General features: G+C 34.6%; 1 protein-coding gene across 4 annotated transcripts in view; it reads left to right on the top strand.

The window, feature by feature from the left end:
- The window catches only part of pug (pug C-1-tetrahydrofolate synthase, cytoplasmic), a 100,567-nt gene that overhangs the window by 85,740 nt on the left and 2,425 nt on the right, over positions 1-12,402 (top strand). The window contains exon 8 of one of the 4 annotated variants that reach the window (XM_017616361.1): positions 5,146-5,431. The exons of the other annotated variants lie outside the window; for them this stretch is intronic. Within the exon in view, the coding sequence (XP_017471850.1) occupies positions 5,146-5,335 (190 nt within the window). The 3' untranslated portion in view covers positions 5,336-5,431. Of the gene's footprint in view, positions 1-5,145; positions 5,432-12,402 lie in introns of those variants that run through there. 4 annotated transcript variants of the gene reach the window in all.

The raw sequence follows: 12,402 nt of genomic DNA, 5'->3' as shown, positions 1-12,402 counted from the left end.
CTATACACTGCGGTGTGTCTCCGAGCTAACTCTGCTTTTACACCCCAAGTCACTAAGAAAAAAATGGTAATTAGTCTAATTGTTCCCCTCATTACTTATTCTGATGTAGTGTATAGCGAACTTGACTCTCAATCATTTCAAAAACTTAATGTTGCTTTTAATTTTGCCACCAGATGTGTACATGGGTTAAAGAAATTTGATCATTTAAATACCCTCAGAAACTCGATAGTGGGATGCGACCTAAGAAACTTTTTAAAAGCTCGAAATTGCATTTTTGTGTTCAAACTGATTATGCTTAATAAACCGGAAAACCTGTATTAAAAACTGAGGTTCCCTAGAAGTGTACGCTCTTCCAGTTTTATTTTACCGAAATATAATTATCTTAACACGTCGAGATTATTTTTTGTTAATGCTGTAAAACTTTGGAAATCTCTGCCAGCATCTTTGCAGAACTCTTTACGTAAGCACAACTTCAAGGGTCTTATCAACGATTATTTTTCTAATAAAATAACTTAAAATGGTTATTAATTTTCTATGTTGGTTATTGTAATAACTCTTTATAATTATAAGTGCTATAAAATTGGTTAACTCCTTGTTATATCTTCTTGTTTTCCTATATTTAATGTTCTTATCCTTTTTATTTCTTATTGTGCAATAAAAGATTTAATCTTAATGTACTAATATATATACGATATCAAATAAATTGAATTGAATTGAAGAATATGAATTTATGATAGTTATTTATTATAATAAAATAGAAAAATTAGGCCAATTTTGGCTAACGTTCATTTCGTAACCTGAATATTCCGAATTTGAAAAAGTTTGCAACTTCAAGCAAAAAATTTGTTTTATAAGTAGTGAGCTAGTCGGGTCGACTCGTGGCTGTGCTTCGTCTACGATACGCACATTTAATTTTTGAGTAACATAAGTTGCTTACTCAAAAGAGTCAAAATGCTAGAGTACATTAAAATTCACAAGAAATAAGTAAAAGAACACGTAATTTTAAGACGCGCCCATTATTCGGAGGTATTAACTTATATTGTCGTTTAAAGTACAAAACCGCGTACCGTCATTCTGCAAAACCGCGTAACTGACATTGGCTGCCAAAAATTGGATTTACTCACACAAGCTCTTGGCTCAATCCTCATCCATTCGTCCTGAAATATACTAGCCATAAGTGCGATTTCTTTATAAAAAAAAGAGAACTATTGTGAAATATGAGTGTTTTTACTCTCTAAAAGATAATTTATGCAACCTCACATACGTGGTTTTGCATTTTGGTTATACGCGGTTTTGTACTTTAAACGACGATATGTCATCTTTTCCCTTCAAAATGCCGCCTCAAGTGGGTAGATATCTTAAAAAGGAAACATTTTAGAGCTACATTTTTAAAGCATAAAATCGCCATTTTTTTTTTTTTTTGGGTTTTGGGTTGTGGTGGCAAAGCGGAGCGCTACATAAGCCAGGTTATTCCTCTAAGTTGTGAACCGTGTTATTCGCTGCTTATTGAGATTGATTTGCTGCTAGTGGTGTTCTGGGTAATTGTCTTCCTTATTTCTTTGTGAGTTTGCCGTCTGTTTAAACGAATGCACATCCGTGCGCCTTTTGTGTTTTTTTAATGAGTTGTTTGGTTGCCCGCCGTTTTTCAGCTACTGATTTATGTTGGTGTGTCCGAAATGACAGCACAAAAGTCAGAATTGAGTGTGGTGAAAAGTTTCGTGTTTGCGCTGCCGTTTGGTTTTGTTTCCAGGTGCATGTTTGTATATGCCGGAGGGCTTGTACGGCCCCCAAATACGCGCTGAGCGAATGCGTTGGAACGTCAAAACGCGATCAAAATGAGTTGTTGTTCGAAGCATTTTTTTTTTTTTTAGAAAAGTATTTAAAGCGAGATTTGTGCTTCTTCGATAAAAAGTACAAGTTGTGATAGTTTGCCAGGGTTCATACCTTGGAGTATCTCGTCTAGGTTGTTCGAGTTTTTGATTACATCAAATCCTTCTCTGATGATTTTGAGTCTTTCACAATGTAGTTGCTAATCTGACCACACACGCATGCGAGTTTATTGCTTTGATTTTAAATAAGTAGGATTTATCATACGTATAGCCAGTTAAAATTCTATTAATGATTTTGATTTGCTTGGGCGTAAGTGGACATTTTCTAAACCATGGGTGAGTTGGACTGGTATTAAAAATGCGGGAAAAAATGTTCGGTTTATCATTGGAGAAACTTAAAAAATCATTGTACCAGGTGTTCTTTATCTGATTATAAATGTTCCTACTGGCTTCGGTGGCTGTTAATTTTACCTCAATGGTTTGTGCATGTTCAGACGCTTTTTTAGCTAATTGGTCAGCCCTTTCGTTACCACTTATTCCAACATGTGCTGGTGTCCAGATCACATGGACGAGAATAGGAGATTCTTTGATGATTTTGTGGATTAGGTTGATGTAATAGTTATCTGTATGCTCTTTTTTTAGCAACTGACATGCTACTAAGCTGTCCGTGAATATCACTATTTTATCATAGCTGTTTGTGGTCGCTGTTTGCAAGGTTTTCCAAATTGCAATAACCTCACCGAAGCTCGAGGATGTATTAAAATTTATTTTATACATGTGTTCTATATCATTGGAAAGGTCGTATATGCCAATCCCTGCACAGTTTTGTTGTATGGAAGCATCCGTGTAAAAAATTTTGAAAAGTGATCTTCTGTAATCATGTAGGATATTCGCAGATGTTGCGTCTCCTTGGGTGTGTTGCGTTTGCTGTTGGACAGGAGATTGGTCAAGACAATTAAGTTAGGGGGAGGGAGCAAGTGATCAGCGGACCCTAGGAGGTCAAAAAAGTGTTTAAATTCCAAGTAGGTTTTACTGTAGCTGGAGTTTAAGTAGGGATGGTTAATAATGTCTGATTTAAATGGATCGTCGGAGGTAAGTATTTTTAACAGCTCTTTGGCGGTGAGCCATTTGGCTCTCTCTAATGGCGGAAGCTCATTTGCAAGTGCGTAAATTAAGGGAATTGGTGTGGCTGGTGTTATTCCAAGCGCCCTTCTCAGGAAGCTATTTTGAAACGTTCTGATTTTCTTGTTGACTGTTACAGTACTATTTGCAGCTGACGTTCGGTAGTATTCAACTTTGGATCTGACAAAAGACTTGTAAAAATTAAGCGCAACATTTGGTCTTAGTCCTGATTTTACAGTGGTGATCATTTTGAAAAGTTTGGAATTGTTCTTGGAGTTGGCAATTACAGAATTGTAGTGCTCTGTCAGTGTAAGAGAAGTATTGATATATCTACCTAGGAATTTTATAGCGTTCGTTTGCTCAATTTGAGTGTTTTCTAAAGTTATTTGAATACGTTTTTTACTGCCCTTGCTGACATACAATATTTTGGTTTTCAGTGGGTTGCAAGAGAGGTTTAGATTTTTCGCTATTTCATTAAACATAGTAATTTTTTGTTGCAGCCTACATGTTGCACTTTCCACGTCATCCCCGTCCGAGCAAATCACAAAATCATCTGCGAATTGGATGATGCTAGTGTTTTCATCTCTGATATTGTGTAAGTCTTTGGTATATATATTAAATAGGAGTGGGGAGAGGCAGCTACCCTGTGGTAGACCACCACTGATGTAGATTGACTCTTCCGCTAGTATAAGATTTCTTAATGCCAGTACATTTATGATCCACTCAGCGTAGTTTGAATTGATTCCTACATTGTTTATAATAACAGCTACTTTGTTTATGTCTACACAATTGTAGGCATTGCTGATGTCAATGGCACAGAAAATGATTTTTTTGCCTTTATGTTTTTTAATAGCCGTTTTATGCAGAAGATAGTTAACTGCCATGGTCGCCGACTTCTTCTTCCTATATGCAAAGGAGGAGTGCGGTAGAATATTATTGAGTTGTAAGAACTCTTCTAATCTATTTTTAACACATAGGTTTATACATTTTAGTAACACTTAAATTAACGCTATAGGACGAAAATTCCTAAAATTGTCAAGGTCCCTATCTTTCTTGGGGATGGGTACAATCTTGACCCTTCGCCAGTTGTCAGGGATTTGGTTAGTCAAAAAAAATATCGTTTAGTGTTGTTCGGAGGTTGTTTAAAGAACTGTCAGGTAGCGCCTTAATCATTTTGTATGTTATTCTATCATACCCTCCAGCTGACTTCTTGTTTTTCCTTTTTAAAATATCTTCTAGTTCTTCCTGAGTGATCGCGAGACTGCAGTGTGGTGTTATTTGTTTATTTATTTCCAAACTTTCGTTTTGGGGAACTTGCTCTTTAAGCATTTTTAGGAAGTTAGGGTTTCACCACGCTTTGGGTTTTCTCCTACTGTCAAGATTGTAAGAGGCATCGCGAATGGCATCTGAGAAAGTATTTTCAAAGTTACTAATATTTGGTTCTATTTCTGCATTGCTCAGAATTTCTGTGAGTTTGTTTTGCGACAAAAATTGACAATTGGAAGAAGTTCTAATATTTGATTCAAGGGTAATCGGGAAATGGTGGCTTCCACCGATTCTAATTGGGTCAACTGACCATTTAAAGTTTACGTTGGAGTTGGTTNCTCGTTTTGGGGAACTTGCTCTTTAAGCATTTTAAGGAAGTTAACGTTGTCTTCCTTGGATAGGAACGTGCTACTGGAATTCACCTCTTAAGGCTTTCACAAAGCACCATGCACTCCTGGTGTTAGGTTGTTGATTAATCTCGGAAATCTTGCTCTCAAAATTCGCTTTTTTTGCTTCCTTAACCATTTTTTTCCTTTCTCTTTTCTGTGCAGCAATATTGTCTAAATTTTGTATAGAGGGTTGAAGTTTGCATTTCTGATATGCCACTTTAAGGAGTCTAAAAGTCTTTGCCAACTCAGGGTTCCACCACGCTTTGGGTGAAATAGCCGGAGCACAAGAAAAAAACGGCTTAGTTAACTGTATTTCTCCACAATATTAAACACCAAAGAAACGAGACGTCCAACACCATTCACTGTCAAGCTGCGAATGAAAATCACCATTTTGAAAACTTTTGATTCGTACGGGCGGAAACGAACGTTTGTAAGAATCTAATTTTGCGTAAATTCTGTTCTTTTGGACCCTAAATAAGAGTCCCTCAAAGTTACAGCAAAATCTAAAATGGGCCCGAGACGATTTTTTGTATTTTCAGATGTTTTCATATGGAATGGCTAGATGTAATTGGACCGGACCACTTCCGGTCCAAAGCTGCAAAACATGGAACCACTTCTGGTCCACCACTGGATAACATGGGACCACCAAGCAAACTACTCCTTTTGGACCACGGACTGAACTTCATAAGATATTGTATAAACCGCTGTTTCGCTGCATCGTGTGTGTGACACACACATGTGCTCAGAGAGCGCTCACTGAGCTATGGCCTGCCGACCACTGGTGTAAAATATTATTGAAAGTAATTTTCACGTAGTCATAGTCGAAATAAAGTCCACTGTAAAGTTAGTTGCAGTTCTTTTTTACAGACATCCCATTGGAAACATACAGCACCTTCTTTTTCTCTAAATTATTCTTATCACATTGGTAGAGGGCCTCGGGTGTACGAATTTGTTGTAACGTCGGGTGTTGAAGACTTGCTCCAGCTGCTAGTGGCTTAAAATTTCCTCAATCCCGTCGCAAGCAGATTTCCCATATGAACTTGCAGCAAAGTTCAATTCTGCTATTTCCTTGAATGCATTTTCGCGATTTCTGAACTTTAGTAAAGCTAATATGATTTATTCATATTGTTTTTGTTTTTTTTTACACACCTTTCCTCTTTAAAAATATACAATTTCATAAAATTTCAAGTCTATTCATCATATTGCTCGAGCGTTAGACGATCTAGAGTCCACGCGCCTTCGTAGCTCATTATGCCCATTTATGTAGGTACATAAAGTTAACAATATAGACAATGTTTTTATGTAAAACAAAAACAATTTTGAAACACTCAAAAGGAAAAAAAATTAAAGGAAAAAATGTTTTCCTAATTTTTTTATTTTTTTTTATACGTTGCACATTAATGGATTAATTTTAATTAAAGCCCATAATAACGGAACAAATAAATTTTTTTCCATTAAGTTTTGTTAAAAGGCTTCCTAGATACAGCACTTTAAAGAAAGGAAAGGAAGAAAGCAAAAAAAAACCGACTTCAATTCTCATATAAAAATTTAAGATTATCGTTAATTTCTTCATGATCCAATGGTCGGATTTAAACCAAATGGGAATTATAGAAATCGGCTAACGTAGTCCAAAGCTATGCGGTAAATACANCGAAAGAATTAAAAAATTTACTTAAAATTATTTCATTTCTACTCTCAATTCCCACAACTTCGGGATTCACAGGAAGAACTTTTTCCATCACTTAAAAATCGTTTTTACTTTTTCNATATTTCTTTTTTGGTAAATTTTTTTGCTCCCAGGAGCATCGATCGGCAAGGCGTTTATGCTTAGGGTTGCCAACCGCACTATAATATATAGTATTGTACTATTTTTCATGTCGGCGTGCTATATACTGTTGGAAGAAATATAGTACGCAATAATACTATATTTCTTCAATTATAAATATAAATATATTTCAGTAATTTGCCGAAAAATGTGTATTAAAATGGATGACCTTTATACTAAAATAACAATCAGGCTCATTGCGAGAGTCGTGTCGAATGCAAGTCGTTTTTCGAGAGTCGAATCGTATCGAAAATTTCATGTCATTGCCTAAAATTTCGATTCGACTAGTGTATTAAAACGGAAAAACTTGGCAGCACTGCAGTTTTCGACGATTTTCGTCGTTTACTTATTTCAGCACGACTGTAGACAATAGTTGTGTTTATTTACAAATTATCCAGTAACTTGCCAGCAACTGTCCAGTAACTTTATTTCTAAGAATTCGCTCTCATAGACAAAATTTACAAAAAAGTACGCGAACGCTATTCCAGTAATAGTTTGCAAGTTTCATGAACAGCTGATCAATTGGTTGTTTCCTAATAAAACAATATATTTTATATTTAAATAGGTTTAGTTTGTGAATTTCAACAATAAAAACCCACAAACAGTTTCCTTATTACAAGTAAAAATTTATCCAGTAAAATCCAGTAAAAACTTGCAACTTCAACTGTAATTTTTCGCTCTCTCAATGTCCCCTACTTTGCAAGTTTTTGCGTACGAAAACGCCAAAACATGAAAATTCGTAAAACAAACGCAATTAATTAATTAATTAATGTTGTCGAGTCGTACAATTTAGCCCAATTTACGACTTACGCAATGAGGCTGAATATTAAATGAAATGTTCTTTAAAGTAAAAGGTCATTGTGAGTTTATAATCAAAAAAGGTAACATATTTTTAAAAACACTGCGAAAGAATTAAAAAATTTACTTAAAATTATTTCATTTCTACTCTCAATTCCCACAACTTCGGGATTCACAGGAAGAACTTTTTCCATCACTTAAAAATCGTTTTTACTTTTTCTTTTAAATAAAATACTATATATATTCGAAGTGTACTATATTTTTTCCAATTTTTTTGAAGAAAATACTATAAATATCTTCGAAAATGTTGGCAAACCTATTTATGCTGCTGAGTTAAGCGAACGTTTCAAAAGATGGTTTACAATCGCTTCTTCCTATGAAAAAAGTTCCACATGCAAATACTTTTTGGCAATTTAGAATTTTTGTGAAAAAATAAACAATATATGACAATGATCAGTATTAAAAATTTTAATTAATAATCGTAATTATTATGATTAATTAATTTTATTCTATAATCAGATTAACACATACATAAATGCAAACAAAAAATGACGTTAATTCCATAAAATGCAGTCAGTTGACTTTGATCAGCTGTTTTTCTTGCTGGCAAATTGGTGCTGGTAAAAATTTTTCCAGAAAGAATTAGCAACTTCAATTTCCCAAACTTTGCAGGTTTTTGCGCACGCGAACGCCATAATAACGTGATAATTATCAACAATTACACTGGTTTACAGAAAAAATAGGCTATTATACCATTCCTATGAAAAATCTCTCTCTGATTCCCAAATTTCTTATGGGCAAATTTTCGAGATGTTCGCAATTTATCGTTATGCAATTAAAAAAGTGGTTCCACTTAACCGCGTATGCCTTAGGAACAAATAGGACAATCTTTTCGATACGCCTAGCAGTTTTTGAGAAATTTATTAATAATTCCCGATTTTTTAATGAAATAATTAACAAAATCAAACTTTAAGCATAGTACACATCTCTCAAGAAAAACGAAGAATGCATATAAAATGACGTTAAAAAAATTGAAGACATTTGCTTCAATAAAATTTCTTAAATCTGTGTACACCTCAAGAAAAAATGCTCCTGCCAAGCATCGGCGTAGCCAGAATGAAATTTAGGGGGGACTCGACCCTATTAAGCTGGCATTTCAGGGTACTATTTTATATATATATAAGGAAAATTTGAAAGTTAGGGGGGGGGGGCCCGAGCACCCACGTATTTTTTTTTGTGTTATTCGAATATGATTGCTTGCACGTTAACTGAAAAGTAAAAAAATTAAGAAAACAAAAATATCATTTTACTTAATTGAACTTTCAACATTTGCCTTGTAAGCTTTTAAAACTCAAAGAGTAAAAATCGTCCGAGCACCTGTTAAGAAGAAAGAAAAGCGACAGAAGTGTTTTTGTTTTTGTGAAATGAGTTACTGTCGCTCAAGGCATAACAAGGTAGAAGTGATTTCGATATTTCTCTCTTTTGAACTGCGACTGAAATGTCAACTCTTAACCCTATACAATTAAAAATTCTAATTTTTTAGTTTAAAATTTCAATTGTGAGCTGTGCTACTGATTTTAAATACACAATAAAATGAATAGGATTTACGAGCGGTGTGCTGTGTGTGGCAAAAGCCAGGACAACAAACTTTATTGTCAAGTGAAGCGAAAAAGGTGGGCGAATAGCTGCGCTGTTTCATTGGAATACTCTTCGTGTGTGTGCGAGAACCGTTTTAGGGCCAGTGACTTTATATTTGTTGCCCATTGCAACTGAGTATTTCTAAGCGCTCTCGTTTGTTCCCAGACACAGTACCTCTACCTTGCGATTCCCCAATGCTTCAATTATCCCAAGATTTGGCCGTACCTGAGGTGTCTGTGGGGACGAAGTTAGCTGTTGATGCACATACCCAAACTGAGCAAGTGTGCCATAAACAAGCACGACCGGATCCACGAGTACACTAACATACTATATAAGCACCCTTTAGGATCTTGAAATAGACTTAGAGCACACCACAAACTATACTACAAGTGATTGTAAGTAGTCCAAGGTTTGGTCCAAGCACATGTAAAATTCTCTTTACATTTAACATTGAACGTCCTAGGCTCGGACCAATTGTCCGCTTATGCATCACATTGTAATAAATTTTAGATATAAAAAAATAAAGAAAATAAAACTTTTGCCATATGCGATTCGAACCGGGGCTCTAAGATTTTCTAAGCAGATACACTATGTGCCTGCCAACGACGCACATGAAAATTCGATGACTAAGTGCCTACATATCAGTAAATCGTTAATTGTACCCGTTGTGCCCTACTGCGTGACAATGTAACCAATTTTAGAACAAAACTCATACCTTATGCATTACATACATTAGATACAAAACTACTATACCTACGAATATATTTTTCTTTGCAACTGGACCAATGTTTCCTTCAGGGCAAATGCTCCGCGAACACTAATGATACAATTTGGTACATGCATAACAAAGGGTTAATTTCTTTGTTTAAATTTTTTTGACATTCAGTCAGCTATGAGGGAGCTCGACTGAGTTGTCACTTCTACCTTGTTGAATATACCTTGCTGTCGCTTTGATAACTTCCAATAGTGACGAAGAAGTGAAATCGGGGCGATAGGCGATAAAATTCTCTTCCAATTGCTGGCGGGGTAAGCTTCAACAGGAAAAATTGAAAAGAATATCATATGTTTTTCATTTGTATTAAATCGCATTCTTTTACAAAATAATCAAACTACTAACGAAGAAATCGATGCATAGCAGAGTAAGAGTTGTTTTTATACGCGCATGTTTAGATTGGTAGAAGTCGGTAATTTTTGAATTATAGGATATTTGGTGTTGTATATAAGTGTCTGAGCAGGTATCCAAACTTGACAAGAATGCCATCCAAAACCTTTTTCTAAAATTGTTGACGTGTGTAATCATTTCGAATGCAATGTATGACCATAAAAATAACACAAACATAACATTTGATAAATATGACATTTGACCAGTTTTGTTACATTCGCATTCCCAAAAGCTCCGCATTAATTATTGCGAATGCGAAAGCGAAAGCGAATGTTAAAATTAATGCGGAAGCTCCGCGGTTGCGAATGCGAATGCGAATATTCGCAACAACCCTGCTTACGACATGCTATCGAATTCTGCAACTACTATTCCATCTCTACAGCTAGGCTATTTAAAAAGGTATCGACGAAAATATTTTGGTTTCCCCATAAGGCTAACATTACAATCCAAATGTTTAAAACGTTTTTTCTTGAATTCGGGTTTTTCGACTCCGGCGGTTATTTGCATAAGACCACAGACATATGCCATCCCTTGTCAAGTTTCTCTACTCTACCTACCTCTAAATTCGCGTACAAAAACCACTCTAAGGTAGCGGAGCCTTTTGACCATTCACGACTTTTATTTATCCATAGATCCTCTTCGTTGGTAGCGTGATTTTTCTTTGTAAACTGTACATATGAAAAAGCAAGTACAAAAAACCTGTTATTTTTTGGTTCCTTTTTATATTATTTTTCATAAAAAAAACAAAAATGTGAAATGATTAACAAATTTCTCAAAAACAATTAGGACTATCGAAAATAGATTTATATATCATTAAGATTGCTTAACTGGTTCGTTAGATATACCTGGAACCACTTTTTTATTTTAACTGAGTAACGGTAAATTTCAAATATCATACTTGTCCCTAAAAAAAAAACTCGATTTTCGGAATCAACGAGCGACATAGGAATTAGATCTTATCAAGTTGTCGAACGGACCATAGAAGTGTTCTCGAGTTCCCCAATCAAAATTATCCAGCAGCATTCGCTCTCAAAGAGAAAACGTATCAAAAGATGTACGAGAACTCAAAATTAAAAAAAAAAACTTGCAAGCATCGAAAGAGCTGTTGCCACAAATGATCATTTATTTTTGGGAGACTGCATCAAAAATGAAAAAACCCTTCTAAGACCGTTGTACGTTTAAAACTATAAACTTTTCATTTCAACAATCAAACAAACTGACGAATTGTGCCAAAAAACAGTTTATTTTGCTGTATTTCTTTATTCTGTTGGTATATTTTAGTATAAAATTTGGCACAAATCAAAAAATTTACTTAAAATAAACTCAAAAAATCTGATGATTAATAACTTTACTCCCCTTTTTAATTGTATACTAGCATTAATTATAAGATTAGCAGGAAATAATTCAAAAATATTCACGAACATATACACATATGTACATACGTATGTCTGTGATCAGCTTTTTTACATGTAAGTTTTCGTAACTACCATTTGCCATCAGGAGTTTAAAGTCTATCAGCTGATTACCAAAAAATGCCTACAGCTGAGATAACCTGTTTTTTGGCATTTTCTCTTTTTTTTTACAATTTAATCAATTTCTATTACAGTTTTCGCCATTTCTATTACAATTTATTCAAAATACACTAACACACTGAACCAAAAACACACCTACAGCCTGCCAGGAAAAACGGTAAGAAGAAGAGTTACGTTACTTATAGAACTGTACGATGACAAACAGTTTTCTCGCTCACTCTTGACAAAATCGGCTCGCTTTTTACATATCGTATAAAGGAAAATTAGATTTGTTTCTGTACAAAGCAGATGCACGTACAGTGGTCCAAAAAAATAAAGTCGGAGTTTTAATGCCGGCACACCCTAGGATTGATCTATATTGAAAAAATATACCCCTATTTTTTTATTTTGAAATCAAAAAATATTTAAGGAGTGCTCAAGGTGCTCAAAGTTTTCCATGTATTTTATATGGAGAAAAAACAATTTTTCGTAGAAATGGTATAAAACTCTTGAAAATCAATATTTTTCGACCGGAAAACTGTGGTTCTCTTCAGGAGACTTCCAGTATTAATATCCAATTGTTTAACCATTTTTTATGATTAAAGATTTTTTATTGGTCCCCACATTGCATTTGCTAAGGGCTTTGGAGGACCTATAAAATATAGTTACCATGAAAAATTTTTTAAAGAAACAATTGAGTATTATTACTGAGAATCTCCTGAAGATAAGTAAAGTTTTGCGATCGAAAAATATTGATTTTCAAGAATTCTACACTATTTATACTAAAAGTTGTTTTTTCTCCATATAAAATACCTGGAAAACTTTGAGCGCTTTGAGCACTACTTAAATTATTATTTTTTTT

The sequence above is a fragment of the Rhagoletis zephyria genome, unplaced genomic scaffold, assembly GCF_001687245.7.
Source record: "Rhagoletis zephyria isolate East Lansing unplaced genomic scaffold, Rhagoletis_zephyria_1.1 Rzeph_scaffold_01189, whole genome shotgun sequence".
Classification (NCBI taxonomy): domain Eukaryota; kingdom Metazoa; phylum Arthropoda; class Insecta; order Diptera; family Tephritidae; genus Rhagoletis; species Rhagoletis zephyria.
This window is presented reverse-complemented; position numbering and strand designations above follow the sequence as displayed.